Source organism: Stigmatopora argus, chromosome 3 (assembly GCF_051989625.1).
Source record: "Stigmatopora argus isolate UIUO_Sarg chromosome 3, RoL_Sarg_1.0, whole genome shotgun sequence".
Classification (NCBI taxonomy): domain Eukaryota; kingdom Metazoa; phylum Chordata; class Actinopteri; order Syngnathiformes; family Syngnathidae; genus Stigmatopora; species Stigmatopora argus.
Window position 1 is genome coordinate 6,025,154 of NC_135389.1, and position 22,835 is coordinate 6,047,988.

Genomic DNA, 22,835 nt, shown 5'->3' on the forward strand with positions numbered 1-22,835 from the left:
CCTCCGTGTACTCCAGTTTCCTCCCACATTCCAAAAACATGCATGGTAGTTTGATTGGACACTCTAAATTGCCCCTAGGTATGGGTGTGAGTGTGCATGGTTGTCCGATTCCTTGTGCGCTGCGATCGGCTGGCCACTAATTCAGGCTGTCTCTTGCCTCTGTCCCGTAGACAGCTGGGATTGGCTCCAGCACCTCCCGTCACCCTCATGAGGATAAGTAGGTTCAGAAAATGAGATGAGATGAGAGCAATACATGGAACACAATATTTTTTTAAAACAAGACTTTTATAACATTTTTAGAAGTTGTTGACCATCCACAAATAACTCATTCATTTTCAAAGCCGCTTATCCTCACAAGGGTTGCTGAGCTGCTGGAGTTTATCCCAGCCAACTTTGGGCTGCAGGTTGGGGACACCCCGAATTGGTGGCCAGCCAATCGCAGGGGCACAAGGAGACAAACAACCAGTCACGCTCACACTCATACCTAGTGGCAATTTAGAGCGTCCAATCAGCCTACCATGATGTCTTTGGAATGTGGGAGGAAACCGGAGTACCTGGAGAAAACCCACACTGATTTTAACAGCATGGAACTTTCTCCAGTTCAGTCATGTTAGCCAGTTCAATCATATTGTAACGGGCCTTTATTGTAACTTCGTAACTAAATAAATAAATACATGACTGAATAAAAGAAATACATTAAAATAAATAATGAATGCTAAAAAATATAGCATGGCACACAATACCAACATTTAATAAACTTTCACTAAATTACTTTCCCCTCTTAATAAAACTTAATCAATAAACTCAATTTCATAGATTAATTCATGTAGACAGTTGCAACAGAGACACATTGTTACACATGCAATTATGTTTCCTAATGTACTATGAGCTGGGTTTTACTATGGTTTTATTTAATTGCCGGAAAAGCGTTCATTGACACTGAAATGTATTTTTTTCCATCTCCAGATGTATCAGTGAGCCTCTTGTCTCTGCTAGTGACTACCTGTGGTCTGGCTTTGTTCAGTGTCTCCCTATTTGTATCATGGAAGCTGTGTTGGGTACCTTTGAGTGGCCGATTTCTCCCAGATGTCCTCAAGGGAGCACATTTTTTGGGTGGGGACCAACAGCCTGTCCTAACAGAGGTAAGGTGTAAGATTTTTTTTTTTTAATTTGATGTATAGAACACACACAAGAAGAATAAAAAGCTATTAAGACTTTGAGCATCAAAAGTAAAGAGTAACACTATTGACTACAAAATACAGCATAGACATGAGACTAAAAAAATCTATGGTATTAAGTCACCAATCTTGACATTTTTACATTTTAAAACATATATTACTACTCTAGAGATAACAATTGAAACATTAATTTTAAAATCCTTAACAAATGTAAAAAGAAGTTATGTGTTGCAGAAAGTAATTGAACAAAACCCACTTAATGACTGATATATTTTGTCAAAGGAGGTTTTTAAACATTATCTCTATTAATTATACTATATTCAAACATCTTTACCCACAGGTAGATGGGGATGATAGAGAGTATAGTGAGGATGGCTGTATGAAGGAGCCTTCAGGTCTCCCCATGGCTGAGTCTGTCCCGGAGTCAGGTCTGAAGATCAGTCACACCTCACCTGACATCCCTCTGGAGACACAGGCCAAAGTGGACCACATCCAAGCTCACACCTTGGCCAGGGACAGAGTGCAAAGACAAATCACTGAACCCACATCATCAGTACGGTCAGTGCACCTTAATTCTGTTGCAAAACTGAAAAAGTTATTATAAAGAGAAGCAAATGAATTTGAAATCTGAAAAATGTCCCAAAATAAAATCACTGGTGTATAGCAGAAACTTTTAAATGATATCTAATTGCATATAATGATTTAATCATGTTACGTATACTATTATTGTCTATTATTACTGTCATTTTATGTACTTACACTTGCCATTCGGCTAAGTGTCCAAATTATTGGTATTTTTCTGATATCTCAAATCTTATCTTCTCTTAAACAGAATACAGCGGTACCTCTACTTCCTTAATTAATTAGTTCCAGAAGTGGTTTTGGGAACTTGGATTTTTCGCAAATCGAGGGATATTTTACATTGAATTCCCATTTTTCATTCCACAATCTTTAATACTACCCCTAAATGCTATAAAAATCATAAACATATACCAATGTTGTATGAAATATGTATGCAAACGTATGTATGCAAAAAAGAGAGATAAAAAATACCCATTCATTTTGGAAAACAAGGATCATAACACGTCTACTGTCCACTGTAGCCGATGCCAACAACACCGAGCCAACAAAGCCGAAATCAATACATCCAGCCCTTCTCGTCACTCACATGGTGGGTTCAAGAACAGCAATTCAATTACTACTTCAACATTACTCCAATCGATACAATATGTATACATATGCGTAACCAGACAACTTAAAATTATGTTAGGCACACTCAGAAAAATTCAAGAAACAACTCGGTTTTGAACGAGGCTCGAAGGCGCACATATCAGGAACTCAACGCCGTCCGGACCTCATCAGCTATTGTCCCGGGGAAAAAAAGGAAACGTTCCCTGAAAAGGGGCTTTTGGTCGTAATCTCATACTCCGGTGGGAGCTACTCCAACCGGGTTGGTGCTGTCATCTGCCTACACGTTTTCGGGTTGGACTGGCTTTGTTTCTGCCTTTCGTTTCTTTGAACAAAGGGTTTCCCATTAAAGCTTTTCGTAAACTGAATATTTTGTATGTACAAGAATTTGTCAGTAGAGGTACCACTGTACTTTCTGGACTCCTTTAGCTCTCCTGTTTTGTATTTCCTCGATACTCTGCAACACAATTTGTTTAAAGGATCAAACCTTCAAAATAAATAAATAATAAGAAATAAATCCCAGTTATATAAATGCATCTCATATTATAATATTGGTAAAACATTTCATATTTTTCAGTCAAATCAGAAAGTGAAACTCCTGCGGCACATTATATCAAAGTCATTCTTAGTATGTTTAAATATTTCAACTGCGATTGGCTGGTCACCAATTCAGGGTGTCCCCCGCCTCTGGCCCGAAGTCAGCTGGGATAGACTCCAGCACCCCCCACGACCCTAGTGAGGATAAAGCGGTCCAGAAAATGACATGAGAAATATTTCAATGCTCTAATTCTGATGAAAACCACAAACAGAATAGGTAATAAACCAGGGGTAGGGAACCTATGACTCGGAAGCCATATGTGGCTCTTTCCATGGGTGCATATGGCTCTCCTCTAACCTGTGAGGTAAAATATGGAAATCACTGGTGAGAGAGCTGAGTCCCGAAGGCACTAATAAGAGCGTCACTGTGGCGTTGACACTACCTCTACCACCATTTAAAATAATCACACATTATCATGTATTTTTACTTTTTAATTCTAAGAATGGCTCTCAAGAAATTAAATATGAATTGTTTATGGCTCTCTCCGTCAAAGAGGTTCCCGACCCCTGCAATAAACCTTCATAAGACAGGCTCTGGTGTGTCATTTGCAAAGTCTGGGTAGTCTCTTCGTCTTCTTGAAAACAGCCTATTAATTTTCAATGGTGTTGACGTCTGGGAAGTTTGCTTTTCGTTGCTTAGGCCTTGTAAGGTCAAGTCCTGCTAGAAAATACTAAAGGCATGGACTCTTTACAATTTCTCAGCATATAAACACACAAAGCTCTACAGTTCCTAAGTAAAAGGCTGAAGTTTCTTAGTCTGTGAAGCTAGCCTCACCTCAGCAGTGTACAAGATACATGGCAAGACAGTATAGTCTCCTACAGAGGCTAACAACCACAGACTAAATCTGAAGAAGCGCAGATCTAACAAATGGAAAGACACACTGTCAACTGTCGTCAATTTGTAGTTTTTAAATATTGCCGGTTGTGTTTAATTTGTAGTTCTCAAAAATTTCCTGCTGGTCATAGTCAATTTGTAGTTCTCAAACGTTGTAGTCAATTTGGAGCTATCAAATATTGCCGGTTTTAGTCAAGTCGTATTTCTCAAACATTGCCGTTTGTAGTCAATTCGTAGTTCTGAAACATTATCGGTTGTAGTCAATTTGTAGTTCTCAAACATTGCTGGTTGTAGTCAATTTGTAGTTCTCAAACATTGCTGATTGTAGTCAATTTCTCATCTCCTTTCATCTCATCTCCTTTTCTGAACCGCTTTATCCTCATTAGGGTCACGGGGGGTGCTGGAGCCTATTCCAGCTGACTCCGGGCCAGAGGCGGGGACACCTTGAATAGGCGTAAAGCCGATCGCAGGGCACAAGGAGACGGACAACCATGCAACCATGCAACTCACACCCATGCATGTCTTTGGAATGTGGGAGAAAAACAGAGTGCCCAGAGGAAACCCATGCATGCCCAGGGAGAACATGCAAACTCCTCACAGATAGACATGACCTGGATTTGAACCCAGAACCCCAGAGCTGTGATGCCAATGCACTAATCACTCGCTCCACCAGGCCGCCCTTTAATCAATTTGTAGTTCTCAAATATTGCCGATTTTAGTCAACCTGTAGTTCTCAAACATTGCTGGTTGTACTCAACTTGTACTTCTTAAACAAGCATGGCATGTAATCACAATAACTGCTACTTTTGTGTGAAGATTAAATGATGTATCGCCATGTACAGTGCTTGTTTCAGTCAGTTGAAAAGATTTGTGGAGATACTCTGTCTGACAGGAAGTCAGAGCAATTGTGCAGTTGTTTTGATTTTCTCTCACATTTGGAGCAAGGTTGTGTTGTATAAGTGATTAACCTGGCACACCAGCTTGATTGTTCCATATATCTCATATATATATTACTCATACCAATCTAGGCAAGATCTAATTGAGACCTTTTTCATGTGAGTAACCTTTATGGCTGGTAATCTGACATTACCTCTTCTCATAGCACTCATGAAAACATCATTTCCTATCATGGCTGGTAATCTGACAGTACCTCTTCTCATAGCACTCATAAAAACACAATTTCCTATCAAAATGCTTTTAACGCCCTATGACCAGGTGTCCACATGTGTGGACATCACATTTTTGCTTGTCAAAGACTACAATGTTAAATTTTAGATTACAAGGGCCTGGCGTCCACTTATGATGTGGACATAATTTTTCTCAGAAACTACATCTTGTAAAATGATAATTCTTTGTTTTTACGTTCATCAGGTCCCAATTAGCCTAAATATCAAAGAGAAAATAAAATGCATGCCTTGCAAGAGTCTGGGTCTTAGGAGGTTAAATAAGCTTTCTACTTTTAGGGTCTTTGAAAAATTTTACTGAAGAAATTAGGTGTTTTTCAGACAAAAAATATATAAAATATCTATAAGTGCCTCTCTGACTTAAGCCATGGTATTCAAACAGATGGTCACTTCCTGGTCACATCTGCAACTCCCATCTCTTTCCATTGCTTGCCAATGGACTAATCCACTTCGGCCACAGTATGACCCATTGGATTGTGGAAGATGAAAAACATCATTTATTTGGGGAAATTACGTGTATTTCAGACAAAACTTCAGAAATTTACCTATCTACCAAAGAAGGCTATATATATATATATATATATATATATATATATATATATATATATATATATACATATCTATCTATCTATGTATCTATCTATCTATCTATCTATCTATCTATCTATCTATCTATCTATCTATCTATCTATCTATCTATCTATCTATCTATCTATCTATCTATATATATATATATATATATATATATATATATATATATATATATATATATATATATATAAGAGAAAAAGATGAGAATGCACGACAACTTCCAAAACTTTAATGATGTACAAAAAGATTTACCATCACTCTTCCCAGTGATAGATCATACCACCTCATCCCACATTCTGTCATTCATTGATCAATATTTGACTGATTTGAAATTTGATTCCGGCCACACACGTGAATGTGCCTAACATTCGTCTCTGGGTGAGTTCGAACCACCAACCTGCCGATGTGCACATCTGAAACAATAACCAAACAACTAGCTCAATGGAACTTAAAAAGTGCATAAAATTCCTATGTCTTAAAAAATATTCTGCTGAAATATCGGATCCCAAAATAGACAGAAAAACATGTGAGATGTTGAAAGTCAGTGGTACAAAAATAGCATTCATATGTTTTGTGATTTCAGAGGAAAATTAAGATTCAACCTTGTATTGGTCAACAGGAACTACTTTCAATGAGAGTTAGAGGAACATCTCTTTTCATCGCTCTAGTTATTTCCGAATGCAGCATGAAATGACAATACAAGACTTTCTTCAAATAATTTGAAGGTTTCAACCCTCATATTGATAAACCTACCACTTTTAAAAACGATGGCTATGCAAATCCTTCTATTGCTAAAGGAACATTAAAAACAAAAAGATCAAATCACACAAAAAAATTCTCTAAAGAAACACAACTCCAGGTGCGTTTAAAACTTCTACCTTACAGTCAACTGTAGAGTTCTCTAGGGCAATTGACTTGGATCTCACGACGGACCCAACCAACTAGCCATTGTCAACAGTTGGGTACTTTGGATGAGTAATGCTCAATTTTCTGGTTGGTTTGATCAAAGAATCGACAGCGTCTCGTAAAGAGTAGAGTACTCTGCTCAACTGGCAAGCATCTCTGGGTGGATTCTAACCACCAGCCTCCTGGTTAACAGCCAAGCACACTGACCAATTGCGCCACAGAGACACTGATTGATATGAAATGTGTCCATCTGAAACAATAACCAAACAACTAGCTCAATGGAACTTAAAAAGTGCATAAAATTCCTGTCTTAAAAAATATTCTGCTGAAATATCAGATCCCAAAATAGACAGAAAAACATGTGAGATGTTGAAAGTCAATGGTACAAAATTAGCATTCATATGTATTGTGATTTCGGAGGAAAGTTAAGGTTCAACCTTTTATAGGTCAACAGGAACTACCTTCATTGAGCGTTAGAAGAACATCTTTTTTCAACTCACTAGTTAATTCAGAATTCAGCATGAAAGGACAATCAGGTGCTGCTGGGAGTCGAACCCAGGATCTCCTGTTTACAAGACAGGCACTTTGACCAGCTAAGCCACAGCACCTACAGTATCAGAAGTATTTATCAAACTTTGTTCCGTTCATTAAACTCAAGGCTTATTATTACAAGACTTTCTTCAAATAATTTGAAGGTTTCAACCCTCATCTTGAAAAAACCTACCACTTTTAAAAACGATGGGTATCCAAATCCTTCTATTGCTAAAGGAACATCAAAAACAAAAAGATCAAATCACACAACAAAATTCTCTAAAGAAACACAATTCCAGGTGCATTTTAAACTTCTACCTCACAGTCAACTGTAGCGTTCTCTAGGGCAATTGACTCTGCTCCCTGGGCGGACCCAACCAACTAGCCATTGTCAACAGTTGGGTACTTTGGATGAGTAATGCTCAATTTTCTGGTTGGTTTGATCAAAGAATCGACAGCCTCTCGTAAAGAGTAGAGTACTCTGCTCAACTGGCAAGTGTCTCTAGGTGGATTTTGAACTACTAGCCCCCCAGTTAACAGCCGAGCGCCCTGACCAATTGCGCCACAGAGACACTGATTGCTATGAAATGTGTCCATCTGAAACAATAACCAAACAACTAGCTCAATGGAACTTAAAAAGTAAATAAAAATCCTATGTCTTAAAAAAATATTCTGCTGAAATATCGAATCCCAAAATAGACAGAAAAACATGTGAGATGTTGAAAGTCAGTGGTACAAAAAGAGCCTTCATATGTTTTGTGATTTCAGAGGAAAATTAAGATTCAACCTTGTATTGGTCAAAAGGAACTACTTTCAATGAGAGTTAGAGGAACATCTCTTTTTAATGTTCTAGTTATTTCAGAATGCAGCATGAAAAGACAATCAGGTCCTGCTGGGAGTCGAACCCAGGATCTCCTGTTTACTAGACAGGCACTTTGACCAGCTAAGCCACAGGACCTACAATATCCAGTGTCTTTATCAAACTTTCTTCCGTTCATCAAACTCAAGGCTTATTAATACAAGACTTTCTTCAAATAATTTGAAGGTTTCAACCCTCATCTTGAAAAAACCTACCACTTTTAAAATTGATGGCTATCCAAATCCTTCTATTGCTAAAGGAAGATTAAAAACAATAAGATCAAATCACACAACAAAATTCTCTAAAGAAACACAACTCCAGGTGTTTTTAAAACTTCCATCTTACAGTCAACTGTAGAATTCCCTAGGGCAATTGACTCTGCTCTCTGGGCGGACCCAAACAACTAGCCATTGTAAACAGTTGGGTACTTTGGATGAGTAATGCTCAATTTTCTGGTTGGTTTGATCAAAGAATCGACAGCCTCTCGTAAAGGGTAGAGTAATCTGCTCAACTGACATGTGTCTCTGGGTGGATTTGAACCACCAGCCTCCCCGTTATCAGCCGAGCGCGCTGACCGATTGCGCCACAGAGACACTGATTGCTAAGAATAGTGTCGATCTGAAACAATAACCAAACAACTAGCACAATGGAACTTAAAAAGTAAATAAAAATCCTATGTCTTAAAAAAATATTCTGCTGAAATATCGGATCCAAAATAGACAGAAAAACATGTGAGATGTTGAAAGTCAGTGGTACAAAAAGAGCCTTCATATGTTTTGTGATTTCAGAGGAAAATTAAGATTCAACCTTGTATTGGTCAACAGGAACTACTTTCAATGAGAGTTAGAAGGAACATCTCTTTTCAATGTTCTAGTTATTTCAGAATGCAGCATGAAAAGACAATCAGGTCCTGCTGGGAGTCGAACCCAGGATCTCCTGTTTACTAGACAGGCACTTTGACCAGCTAAGCCACAGGACCTACAATATCCAGTGTCTTTATCAAACTTTCTTCCGTTCATCAAACTCAAGGCTTATTAATACAAGACTTTCTTCAAATAATTTGAAGGTTTCAACCCTCATCTTGAAAAAACCTACCACTTTTAAAATTGATGGCTATCCAAATCCTTCTATTGCTAAAGGAAGATTAAAAACAATAAGATCAAATCACACAACAAAATTCTCTAAAGAAACACAACTCCAGGTGCGTTTAAAACTTCTAAGTTACAGTCAACTGTAGAGTTCTCTAGGGCAATTGACTCGGATCTCTGGGCGGACTCAACCAACTAGCCATTGTAAACAGTTGGGTACTTTGGATGAGTAATGCTCAATTTTCTGGTTGGTTTGATCAAAGAATTGACAGCCTCTCGGAAAGGGTAGCGTACTCTGCTCAACTGAAATGCGTGTCCAGGTGGATTCGAACCACCAGCCTCCTGGTTAACAGCCAAGCGCACTGACCAATTGCGCCACAGAGACACTGATTGTTATGGAATGTGTCCATCTGAAACAATAACCAAACAACTAGCTCAATGGAACTTAAAAAGTGCATAAAATTCCTGTCTTAAAAAATATTCTGCTGAAATATCAGATCCCAAAATAGACAGAAAAACATGTGAGATGTTGAAAGTCAATGGTACAAAATTAGCATTCATATGTATTGTGATTTCGGAGGAAAGTTAGGGTTCAACCTTTTAAAGGTCAATAGGAACTACCTTCATTGAGCATTAGAAGAACATCTTATTTTGACCCACTAGTTATTTCAGAGTTTAGCATGAAAGGACATTCAGGTGCTGCTGGGAGTCGAACCCAGGATCTCCTGTTTACAAGACAGGCACTTTGACCAGCTAAGCCACAGCACCTACAATAGCCAATGTCTTTATCAAACTTTCTTCCGTTCATCAAACTCAAGGCTTATTAATACAAGACTTTCGTCAAATAATTTGAAGGTTTCAACCCTCATCTTGAAAAAACCTACCACTTTTAAAAACGATGGGTATCCAAATCCTTCTATTGCTAAAGGAACATCAAAAACAAAAAGATCAAATCACACAACAAAATTCTCTAAAGAAACACAATTCCAGGTGCGTTTTAAACTTCTACCTCACAGTCAACTGTAGAGTTCTCTAGGGCAATTGACTCTGCTCCCTGGGCGGACCCAAACAACTAGCCATTGTCAACAGCTGGGTACTTTTGATCAGTAACACTCAATTTTCTTGTTGGGTTGATAAATGAATCAACATCCTCTCGTAATGAGTATAGTACTCTGCTCGACCGACTTAAGTCTCTGGATGGATTCAAGCCACCAGCATCCTGGTGAACAGCTGAGCGTACTGACCGATTGCGCCACAGAGACACTGAATGCTAACAAATGTTTCCATCTGAAACAATAACCAAACAACTAGCTCAATGGCACTTAAAAAGTGCCAAAAATTCCCTTGTCTTAAAAAAATATTCTGCTGAAATATCGGATCCCGAAATAGACAGAAAATCATGTGAGATGTTGAAAGTCAGTGGTACAAAATTGGCATTCATATGTATTGTGATTTCAGAGGAGAGTTAGGGTTCAACCTTGTATAGGTCAACAGGAACTACTTTCATTGAGAGTTAGAGGAACATCTCTTTTCAACATACTAGTAATTTCAGACTCCAGCATGAAAGTACAACCAGGTACTGCTGGGATTCAAACTCAATATCTCCTGTTTACCAGACAGGTACTTTGACCAGCTAAGCCACAGCACCTACAATATCTGATGTTTTTATCAAACTTTCTTCCGTTCATCAAACTCAAGGCTTATTAATACAAGACTTTCTTCAAATAATTTGAAGGTTTCAACCCTCATCTTGAAAAAACCTACCACTTTTAAAAACGATGGGTATCCAATACCTTCTATTGCTAAAGGAACATTAAAAACAAAAAGATCAAATCACACAACAACATTCCCTAAAGAAACACAACTCCAGTTGCGTTTAAAACTTCTACCTCACAGTCAACTGTAGAGTTGTCTCGGGCAATAAATTCTGCTCACTGTGCAGACCCAAACAACTAGCCATTGTTAACAGCTGTGTATTTTGGATAAGTAAGTCAATTTTCTTGTGGATTTGCATTATGACTCCACAGCCTCTCAAATCTGACCGATTGTGCCACAGAGACACTGATTGCTATCAAATGTGTCCATCTGAAACAATAACCAAACAACTAGCTCAATGGATCATAAACATTAAATTAAATGACTTTGTCTTAAAAAATATTCTGGTGAAAAATCAGATCCCGAAATAGATAGAAAAACATGTGAGATGTTGAAAGTCAGTGGTACAAAAAATTTGCATTTACATGTCTTTTCTGAGGAAAAGTTAGGGTTCAACCTTGTATAGGTCAACATGAACTACTCTCATTGAGAGATAGAGAAACATCTCCTTTCAATGTACTAGTCATTTCAGAATGAAGCATGAGAAGACAATCAGGTACTGCTGGGAGTCTTACCCAGGATCTACTGTTGATGAGACAGGCACTTTTACCAGCTAACCCACAGCACCTCTAATATCTGATGTCTTTATCAAACTTTCTTCTGTTCATCAAACTTAATTAAGGCTTGTTAATTCAAAATACAAGACTTTCTTCAAATAATTTGAAAAAAACTACCAATTTTAAAGGCTCAGCGAGCCATTGCCAGTCATTTGAGTTACAAGATGATTAACGTGTCACATCATGACTTAATATTGAACTTTTCCCCAAATTCTTATTTTTGCAAGACTGAATTTCATGTGCTCATAACTTTTAAACTAGGGGTGACCAAACAATTCCACAATGGGAATGGGTGCAGTTTTTTGTTCACAGAAAGTTTAACCAACAAAGTTTCTTCTGAAACCAGCAGTACCTGACGGCAAACAAATGATTACTTTTTTAAGACACCAGACTGGTCACAATTACCCTCCTAATTGGTTGGAATCAAAACCTGTACCCACTGTGGCCCTTTAGGACCGGTTTGGACAACCCATGCTCTAAATTGCAAGAAACAAAAGCTTCAAAATGTTAAATCTGTGTGATGTTCAATACAATATGTTTCACTTTCTGAAATGACTGAGATCTTTTTTTATTTTATTATTAAATATATTTTAATTACATATTTCATTTTTTAATTTTATTCTAATTATATCAGCTGCATTAATGAAAGTAACAGTTGTTCAACAAAACAAAATATCATCTTTGATGATTGATGAACAGAACGTAATAGTTTTAATGTTATCCAACTCCACAGCCACAACTCCATTCGTCGTCAGATGAATTTATCCAATCCAGACTTCAACCCTACTCAGTTCCAGCGCCAGGATAGTCTGACTGGATTAGGTCGGATAAAACCCGAGCTTTACAAACAGCGCTCTGTGGACACTGATGATGGACATAGAACAGACAACTGTGGGCGTCTCCATTTCATCCTTAAATTTGACTTTGATCTGGAGCAGCTAATTGTTAAGATTCATAGGGCTCAAGATCTTCCTGCCAAGGACTTCTCTGGGACATCCGATCCTTATGTAAAGATCTACCTGCTGCCTGACCGTAAAAACAAGCACCAGACAAAGGTGCACCGCAAGACTCTCAACCCAATATTTGATGAGGTGTTCCTCTTTCCTGTGGCATACACCGAGTTGTCAAATCGAAAGCTGCACTTTAGTGTCTATGACTTTGACAGGTTCACTCGCCATGATGTGATTGGTCAAGTGGTGGTGGACAACTTCCTGGATCTTGCAGACTTTCCACGGGAAACTAAATTGTGCCGGGACATCCAATATGTTACTTCGGTAAGATATTAATATATATTATCAAAGAGTTCATCGTTCTCATAAATTTATGATTATATTACAACTGTAATGTCTTCAAACTGTTTGTTCTGTATGATCAGCTGCAGCCACTTGCCTGACCAATGCGTTTTAAAATGATATAGGGCAGAGGTAACCAATTTGGTGGGAAAGCCTCTGAGAGAAGCCATCTGCTGAAAAGATAAAAAAAGTGCAGGATACTGTCCACAGAGAATAGGGGCAAGAGATCTATCATTGGACATGTCTGATTTCCCCTCCAAATAGAACTCATCTGTAGTTTCAAGAGACAGAAACACTGAAATATACTCACAGAAAGTTAATGTTTAATGAAAGCTGTATGAATCCTAACGGGTGGTGACCCAGATATATCCAAACACAACGATGAAACGGTGTGACAGAAACGCACATATTATATTAATGTATTTAATTATTCATTTGACAGTATCTACGTATAGTATTCGCACACTACACGACAAAGTGAGGAGGAACGATCACCTACCGAGGAAGCGCTGCTGTGGTTGCTACTACTTGAATGTTATTATTGAAGAAAATGCCATTTGAAAACATGCTCCAAACCATAAAACAACTACCACATCAAAACTAAAATCAATCTATTAGCAAAGTTTTGTAGTCTGAAAGTGCAGTCTTTCTCCATCTTTATTTCACTTGTAGTTTACATCCAAAATTAACAATGAATGTGGATAAAAGTGAATACAGTGGAGTAGGAATTCTCAGTATTCCCTCAGCACTGAATTGTGTTTGTGGGGGAACTAGTTTAGAAGTGTGTCTGGATTATTCTGGTTTTTTAACATTTAATGTTTTGTTGGTGTGAAGATGTATTGCATCACTTTGACTGGTAAGACGTTTTCTGAAAAAAGAAACACACTTAAAATGTCATGTGTTGTTTATCTTTATCTGTCTGCTTAATATGGTTGGTGGAAATATAGTAGGTAACAGTCAGCTCCGAGATGTAAAACTTTTCATTTAAAGCAACGCTCTTTCTTGCGTCGAAGTCTGAGGAGCTCAAATTTAATATAAAGTGCTTTTAGCATACTATATACATTTACACCTAAAGCATATTTAATCTTTTTGTGTATGTCTTATTCTTGTTTTTTGCTGAATTGACATGTTTTTATAATGTTTTTGTACGTGTTAAGTCACACTAGCCAAAGAATGCACATTGAAAGGAAAGAAAATATATAAATATATATGTTGCACTGGAGTATGAGTTATATAACATTGATTTATTTTCTGTACTGCATATCCTCAGTTATACAACAATATACATTAAAGTAATAGAAAAATAAGGAACAACAGTCAAAAGAAGCACCTGTTAATGTAACACTTATGTATTGTTTTTTCTACATAGTATATAACTATACCTTTAAAAAAACCCACATTATCAAAAGTTGTTGGCGGTCAGAGTGAAAAGATATATAAGACGCACTTGAGTATAAGTGGAAAGGAAACGAAAAATAGCAGTGTGATTTATAGTCTGGAAAATACGGAAGTAAATAAATACATTTGATTAGGGAATCTGTTACCCAAGCAAAAGTAGGTTACATCCACTGGGATTGCTAGCAAGGACCTTGTGCTAATGTAGTTTTCAGACTACATGCATTAAACAGACACAGGCACAAAACAATATAGATTTAAATAAAGACATACTGAGGCGGTCAGGTAATGAGTGGCTAGCGTGACGGCCTCACAGTTCTTGGCTCGAGGGTTTGATCCCAGGTTGGTCCTCGTTGTGTGGCGCTTGCATGTTCTCCCCAGGCTTGCGTGGGTTTTGTCGGGCACTCCAGATTCCTCCTATATTCTAAAATTATGCATGGTAGGCTGCTTGAACACTCTAAATTGTCCCGAGGCATAACCGTGAGCATGAAAGGTTGTCCGTCTCCTTGTGCCCTGCAATTGGCTAGCCACAGATTCAGGGTGTCCCCCGCCTGGTGACTGTAGTTAGCTGTGAGAGGCCCCAAAACTCCCCACGACCCTAAGTGGTTCAGAAAATGAATGAATGAATTTAGGAATACACACTGACATGTATATGTATGTATACATAGTATGTATAGCACCAAGCTATACATATGACTTTGAAACAAATGAAATAAACATTGGAAAATCCTTTACTCCACTTGGTGTGTGGTAGCATGGTAGAAGGAATATTCCAATCAATTTTTCATTTTATTATGCAATCTTTGTTTAAATATACATTTTTCATGCCGCTGATCCTCATGATGGTACTTGAGGCTGTATCTCCAATATTTCGGCTGGGATGCCTAAAAATGGTCACCAGCCTAATCTAGGGCAATATAGACAAACCTACAATGCATGTTTTTGTGTGTGTGTTTTGTGGGGTAAGTTGGAGTATCTAGAGCATGGGTCTCAAACCGATTCCGTCAAGGGCCGCAGTGGGTCCTGGTCTTTGTTCCAACCGATCCAGTGCCGACATTTTAACCAATCAGGTGTCTTCCATAATAAGTAACACCTGACTTTAATTAACTGATTACACTTGCAAAAGGTATCCTCCTGTTGATTTGGAATGAAAACCTGCACCCACTGTGGCCCTTTGAGGACCGGTTTGAGACCGCTGATCTAGAGAAAACACACACAAACATGGTGAGAACCTTCAAACTCAGTAAGCCCAAGATTAAACCCTTGAGCCCAGAATCCAGGGGTGCTGGAGCCTATCCCAGCTGACTTCGGGCCAGAGCCCGGCGACACCCTGAATTGGAGGCCAGCCAATTGCAGAGCACAAGGAGACAAACAACCATTCACGCTCATTCTCCTACTTAGGGGCAATTTAGAGTGTCCAATTAGCCTACCATGGATGTCTTTGGAATGTGGGAGGAAACCGGAGGACCTGGAGAAAACCCACACAGGCCCGGGGAAAACATGCAAACTCCAAACAGGTGGACCAGCCTGTATTTCAACCCAGGTCCCACACTGTGAGGGCGACACACTAACCACTCAGCCGCCAGGCTGCCCCCAAAGCTCATTAGCCTGTAAAAATCCAAAGGCGAAAAGAAAATGACATTAGATTCCAATACTGTCCACATTTACAAGGGCTCCAATCACCCCAAAAGGATTTTAACATTTAAAACATTTTCACCATTATCAGACTGTCATCATTTGGTCAAAATCAACAACATTACCTCTAACGACGATCTGAGCTGTCATCGGCCGCACAGCCCTGTAACAACTTGATGTATTTTGTTCCACTAGGTAGGTCATAGGTGTCAAACCCATTCCAGAAAGGGCCGAGTGGGTGCAGGTTTTCGTTCCAAATCAGCAAGATGACACATTTTCACCAAACTTTTCTCTTACAACTGTAAGCAGTTGATTGCAGTCAGGTGTTGCTTCTTCCAGGAGACCTCATTATTGGCCTAACTGTCTGTGGTGTTTCAGTAGGGAGGAAAACCTGCACCTTCTTGGCCCTTTCTGAAATCAGTTTGACACCTGTGGTATGGGTCATAGTTTGCTCTTCAAGACAGCTGGCCCATTGCGCCTGTGCAGAACACCGTGCAGTACGTATTACTACCCGATTGTAATTGGCTATGCATTTGGTCCATCTATCTCTAAATTGTCACTACTGGATCTGGCTACACAATCGGTTCTGCGCACGTGTGTAGTCCATGTCACTTCCTGTTAAGTCAGGAGGGTGCTATACTAGTTAAATATTTTTAGAGCCATCACTACACAAAACAAAGTGAGAAAAAAATTAGGTATGGGCAGAACCAATCATGTAGCCTTCGGGAACTTTTTAGACATCAAATTGTATTGAATGCTTTTGTTGTCATTATTCAAGTATAACGACATTTAAAGCTTCACCATGAAGTGCACAAATACAACAAACAGACAAATATAATAGATAAATAATCAACCAATTTTTCAAAGCACTTTGTGATGATTGGTGTGAGACCTACTGGGCGGTAGTTGGCCAGATTGGCGGGTGACTTCTTGGGTACTGGGATGATGGTGGCCGATTTTAGGCAGGCTGGGACGAAGGCTTCTTCTAGTCTCTTATCATTCTTCAATATTGTTTTACACATATTTTCTATCTGAAAGGTCACTGGCACACAGCAAGTGACAAAGAAAAAGGGGAGAGGAAATGGATGGTTAAATTGTTGTGTTGTGAGATCAGAAACTACATAAAATACCTTACCATGTGGCCAGAAAATAAGGGGTAGTATTCAAATTTGAGAAGATGAACTGTTCTGTCTTTCTCTCAGTCTCTTTCTCCGCTGTTTCTCTTTCTCTCCTTTATTGCTGCGCTACAGGCCACTAGTCTAATTTCATTGACTGACCGTATTATTGACCGCATGCCTCAATTTGAGTGCTCCAAAGACCAGTGACCAGCACTCTGCAGCCTGAAAGCAAACTGAATGAGAGTTGGTGTAGGAGGAAATCACATTAGCTGTAGAGTGCTAAATGGCAGTCAAATCAATTTAAGCTTGCCTGTTTAAAGATCTTTCAGCACATACAGTACATGCAACATTTTAACAGACATCTGGTGTTCTTCAAAATGTTAATATGGTCATGTATCAACCATATATCTATTGTTGTAGTAACTGTCATCCTTCACTTTGCGGGTTCAACTTTTGCGGCTTCACTACATCGCAGATTTTTTTGGGGGGAAAAAAGTTCATAAAAATGATAGAAGTAGGTCAAAGTCACTCAACTGAGGAATAAAATGGCGGACAGCGGGCAGTGGCCATCATTTTTATCTGAAAATAGTGCTTTCCGAGGAGCCGAGAGCCCGTGTGAGGGTGGATTTTCATCAGAAATGCGAGCCCCGTGCGACCTTTCGCCGTGGCGCTTATTTGACAATAAAACTTGTTCGGCAAATTGGACGGCAGAGAGCACCAGCGAGGGGGGATATTTTTGGGGAGAGCACTTTGGGAGAGCATGGAGGGACGTCGAGGCGGAGCAACGTGGAAGTTGAGATTCCATTTAAGTCCGGGCAGTGGTCTAATGTCGTTGGCGCTTCTTTGAAAAAAAACTTGCTAGCCCAATTGGATGGCAGAAAACACCAGCAAAGGGGGATTTTTGGGGGGGAGAAATGAGAGCCCCGGGCGACGTTACGCGAATGGAATCGGCCTTGTCCGAAAACAGAGCACGGTGATACGTCGAGGTGAAGCAACGTGGAAGTTGAGATACCATTTAAGTCCGGGCAGTGGGCTGACTTCATTGCACTTATCAGAAAATAGAGCTCCTTGAACGGCTAATTGACGGTTTGGTGGTGCTGAGGAGCGAAGTGGAGAAGAATGTTACCAACTAGTTCTGAAATTCTAGTGGAATATTACTTTTTTTTTTTCCAGGACAACGTGGACCTGGGAGAGTTGATGTTCTCATTGTGCTATCTCCCCACGGCTGGCAGACTCACCATTACCATGATCAAAGCCAGGAATCTCAAAGCCATGGATATAACTGGTGCTTCAGGTATGTTTTCATTCATTCATTATTTCATTTATTTTACTCAAATTTCTACATTCAGTTAGAAATGGTACATTCCAAAGAAGGGTTTAATGGCTTCACTTTTCCTTAAATGTTGCATTTTTATTCAAGGACTCTTCTTAAACTTTGTCTCTTGAAAATTGTAATATCCTCATTACTCGCTTATTATCTTCTAGATCCATATGTAAAGGTGTCATTGATGTGTGACGGTCGGAGGCTTAAGAAAAGGAAGACATCTACCAAACGCAACACCCTGAACCCAATATACAATGAAGCCATAGTGTTTGATGTCCCCCCAGAAAACATCAACCAAATAAGTCTACTTATAGCCGTCATGGACTATGATCGGTCAGCTAGTTACCACCAGTGGTGCTCTTTGGGAAATCAAATATGAGTTTCAACACTTTTGTTCTTCTACTTTGTTCTTCTACTCACTTTAGGGTTGGGCATAATGAAATCATCGGGGTGTGCAGGGTGGGTACAGAGGCTGATACTCTAGGAAGAGACCACTGGAGTGAGATGCTGACATATCCACGCAAGCCTGTCGCACACTGGCATCCGCTAATTGAGGTATGACATTAATATGCAATAGCCCTTGGTCAACTAGGAGAGATTCCTACATTATCGTGACCTTTATGTGGATCAATAATTAATATTAGCACACTATGATCAAACCAAAACATCAAGAAACAAACAATACATTAAACAACAATCTCTAGAGATGACTTTGGAGAAGTTGGTTTCATTTGCTGTTGTGATATTAATAAATGGATATTTAGTGTTTAATATTTAGAAGGTATAATTTCAGTGATAAAATGATACATATACGAAACAAATGAAATCTAACAAATGCAAAATAGATTCATGCAAATAGATTCACACTATGACGTTCACTTATTCTCTTAAAAAGACAACAATAGCTTTTGAACAGCTATTATATAACTAGAATATTTCAAAGACTTAATTCATGTTTGCTGTTTTTCTGTGCTTTTCACAACAAAGACAGCTTTAACATTGGCCTGTAATGGCATATAGTGCATAGCTTTTTATAGATTTGAATTCCCAGCCCACACTCATTAAAATAAACAGAGCATGCCAAAACAGATGCCGGGCTCTTTCAAGTAAATTTATATTCTGTTGTGAAATTTACACCTACTGTGTTGATTAAAAGAATCCAGAAGGTAAAAAAACATAATAAAAGTATTAACATTTTGAAACAGTATCGATAAATGTAGAGGTTATGTACGTATATGGGTATCAACAATTGGGTAGCCACTTTGTGGTAGGCAAAACAACGATTCAGTCAAATCACTTTATTGATACACATTTAACATGTTGCTGGTTCTTCCATTTTTATTTCTGATTGTATTTTTTCCGCCTTTATCCTATCCTGTACATTAACAGTTTCCAAATTGTGCACCCTTTTCATATATATATATATATATATTATATGTATGTGTGTGTATATATGTATATATGTATATATATATATATATATATATATATATATATATATATATATATATATATATGTATATATGTAGATATATATATATATGTATATATATATGCATATATATGTATATATATGTATATATATAATTTTTGTGTCCCCTTTCATATACTAAATATAGCAAACCGAATAGTCCGTGTGAGACTATATCCAAATGTCAAAAAGGAGGAAAAAGGGTATTTTTCACTGGTACTGGAGACTTTTGGAGACTCTGACACAAGAAAACAAGATGTTGTTTAACATATTTTATGATTTACCTACACAACAATTCATAAAATGCTCGTTAAACACATTAGATTATAAGCAACTGCTGCACTAGTTGTCACACTGGTTAAGCATGGGACTTGAATTGTTGGTTAGAGGTTAGTGGCCTTGACTATCAACAGCAATTAAATGAGATGATATGGCCATGTTGTTTCTAGGGCACTCATTCCGACTGCATAAACAGGATTCGTTCTGAGGCAATTGGGTTTAGCGATAGGCTTAGTATGATGCTGGCTAATGGCTTATTTATATTTCTTGAAAAGATGTACACAGAGCCCCTATGGGCCCACTGTGTATTCCAAGCTCTTTTTTATTGTTATATCAGAAGTATTTAGTAATAATATTTAATTGCACATCCTAATCGTGATCGGAAAAATAGTTCATTTGAGTGAATGGATCCATTAGAATAAGTTCTGTAAGAAAGTTGTGTTCAAATGAATCGTTCAGCAAATTGTTATCGTTTCCTCTCTCATATGATGCGAGTGTCAATCTTTCAATAAGCAAACCAGTTTCCTATGTTAAATAGAGGATAAGCAGTACAAATAATTTTTCAACGGTTTTAGTAGTGGACATTTGCAATATTTAGGGTTACCTTGGAATCTTCAAAAGTTGTAGTATCCATCATAAAATGTTTGTCTTTAAAAAGCATTTATTTCCTATGGTAGGTCTTGAATTCCTTCTCTTGCATGAAATTGTTTCTGAGAAATTTTCCGACATTCGAGGATCTACTAATGTTTTTGTGAGTTTTATGAAATTTGGCCTTAAATTGAGATTAAATTCAATAGAAAGTAGATGTAAAATGTTTTTTACGCCGCAGTGTCAGTAACGAGTGCTATTTCTGTATTTTAGACACACAAAGCACGCACCGTTTCATTAGACGCATATATATTATATATGGATTGACATCGAAACGCAATAGCGCTGGCTACCGGAAGCATCTTATTTCCGGGTTCCGGTGCGCAGTGACTGCTGGGAATTATAGTTCTTGAGCGTTACACCCATACGCTAAAAACACGCTTTAAAAAGGCAACGGAAGCAAAACTGAGTTCGGTAGTGCTTTATTTGGACATTTTACAATTTACTCAAGTCATCATCACCTTCAAACCCCTCAAACTCCTCATCTTCTGTGTCAGAATTAAACAATTGCCCAAATGAGCCTTCCAAATATTACAGCCGCTGGACATCGGCATCAACCGGGCTTTCAAATCAAAGTTACGAGCGGCGTGGGAGTAATTGTTTGGGTAATTGTTTAATTCTGACACAGAAGATGAGGAGTTTGAGGGATTTGAAGGTGATGACTTGAGTAAATTGTAAAATGTCTAAATAAAGTACAACCGAACTCAGTTTTGCTTCCGTTGCCTTTTTAAAACATGTTTTTAGCGTGTGGGTGTAGCGAGGAAGAACTATATCTCCCAGCAGTCACTGCGCACCGGAACCTGGAAATAAGCTGCTTCCGGTAGCCAGCGCTATCGCCAGCCGCCCGGCGCCCCCGCGACCGCTCCCGCTCGGCGCCGCCAAGCGCTCGGCGCTCACAAAGGGCGCTCTGCATTATAATACTATTTTGGAGAAAAAATTTGACTTTTATGCGCGCCTTATAGGCGTGAAAATACGGTAATCATTGTAGGAACCATGATTTTGGCATTTGAACATTAAACATGAGGTCGTTTTACTTTACTATTTACTTAAAAGGGACACGCAAAATGATAATGCCAAACCTAGCCCATGGGCCTTGAATTTGACTCCTGTGTTGTAGTCTAAATGGATTGGAAAAAAAATTCCTTGTCCAGAACCAAGCCTAATAAAACAAATCTAACTCCACAGAGACTATTATACATATAATTTTCTGCTACAAACCAGTATTTGGAAGATATTTTCTACCATTTGCATTTTTATTGCAACTAACTGCATCATCTTTGTCTTCTTTGTTTGTGGTATATCAGTGGGTTGGACAAAGAGCAGCAGGGAGTGGAAGTCAAGGAGGATCAACCAATTCTTTAAAGGCACCGCCGTCACCATGATGGCACACGCACGCGCATACACGCGCTAATACTTGCACATAAAGCCTCAGTTCGGTAAAATAATTAACATTAGACCTGGAAAAAGAACCATTAAGGCATATTCCTACTTCTTTGATCTGTCTTATGTAAAACTTAACAACATTCCGAGTCAACTGCTGCTGTAAAAATATATATATTTATATATATATTTTAGCTATTACTAACAGTATTATTTGAAACTTGCTTTTGTAAAAGGCGAAACTTTAGATATTTGAATATGTGATTGTGAAGCTATGGTTTTCTCTAAAGTAATGCTTTTAAAAGTTAAAAGTTGGTTTAAACAGAAATGACTTTTTTTCATTTCACCTTTCTGAAGTTCTTTTCTCATCTAAAATATATTAATGTATTTGCTTCAAGAATATGTCATGAGGTTGTCAATAATAATATACATTGTTTTTGTTCCTAATTGCATGGTTTAAGTAGTATTTTTCAGTGTGTGGTTAAAATAAACAAAATAGATGCATAGTAGAGAAATGTCAACATGCTACATTTTTAAGAGAAGTGATGCTTTTTCTTGCAAAGATTGCTATTTGGTATAGTCAAACAGTGTGTGTTCATGGTGGTTATTTACAAACTGTATGTGTTATAACAGTTTTAAAGTAAAAAAGCCCTAAGTCTGAAAAAAATAAATCCATGATCCTACTTCAACAATTTTGCTAATTGTACCATATATTCAAAAATAAAATAATCGATTTCAAAAATGATTGAGATTGATTCATTTCAATATTATCAATGTTTTTGCACCATACAGTAAATGAAAACTGTCAATTTCTAATCTTAGTTTGAACAGACATTGACGTAAATCTTCATTTTCAGGACTTTATAGGTGACACTGCAACCTGTTTTCAAAACAGCTTTCTGTA

At 38.2% G+C, this 22,835-nt stretch overlaps 1 protein-coding gene and 7 non-coding genes across 8 annotated transcripts in view; 1 reads left to right on the top strand and 7 right to left on the bottom strand.

Moving 5' to 3' along the window:
- Nucleotides 1-22,676, top strand: part of syt9b (synaptotagmin IXb) — a 35,834-nt gene extending 13,158 nt beyond the window's left edge. The window contains exons 2-8 of the mRNA XM_077596840.1: nt 967-1,142; nt 1,519-1,736; nt 12,123-12,663; nt 18,003-18,123; nt 18,315-18,486; nt 18,579-18,708; nt 21,856-22,676. Coding sequence (XP_077452966.1) covers nt 967-1,142; nt 1,519-1,736; nt 12,123-12,663; nt 18,003-18,123; nt 18,315-18,486; nt 18,579-18,708; nt 21,856-21,933 — 1,436 coding nt within the window. The 3' untranslated portion in view covers nt 21,934-22,676. The remainder of the gene's footprint in view (nt 1-966; nt 1,143-1,518; nt 1,737-12,122; nt 12,664-18,002; nt 18,124-18,314; nt 18,487-18,578; nt 18,709-21,855) is intronic.
- Nucleotides 6,631-6,704, bottom strand: trnan-guu (transfer RNA asparagine (anticodon GUU)). The gene has a single exon. It is a non-coding gene; the product is annotated as a tRNA-Asn (tRNA).
- trnat-ugu (transfer RNA threonine (anticodon UGU)) lies at nt 7,014-7,087 on the bottom strand. The gene has a single exon. It is a non-coding gene; the product is annotated as a tRNA-Thr (tRNA).
- trnat-agu (transfer RNA threonine (anticodon AGU)) lies at nt 7,895-7,968 on the bottom strand. The gene has a single exon. It is a non-coding gene; the product is annotated as a tRNA-Thr (tRNA).
- Nucleotides 8,389-8,462, bottom strand: trnai-gau (transfer RNA isoleucine (anticodon GAU)). Its single transcript has one exon. It is a non-coding gene; the product is annotated as a tRNA-Ile (tRNA).
- trnat-agu (transfer RNA threonine (anticodon AGU)) lies at nt 8,775-8,848 on the bottom strand. Its single transcript has one exon. It is a non-coding gene; the product is annotated as a tRNA-Thr (tRNA).
- Nucleotides 9,269-9,342, bottom strand: trnan-guu (transfer RNA asparagine (anticodon GUU)). Its single transcript has one exon. It is a non-coding gene; the product is annotated as a tRNA-Asn (tRNA).
- Nucleotides 9,652-9,725, bottom strand: trnat-ugu (transfer RNA threonine (anticodon UGU)). Its single transcript has one exon. It is a non-coding gene; the product is annotated as a tRNA-Thr (tRNA).
- Nucleotides 22,677-22,835: the final 159 nt, after the last annotated feature.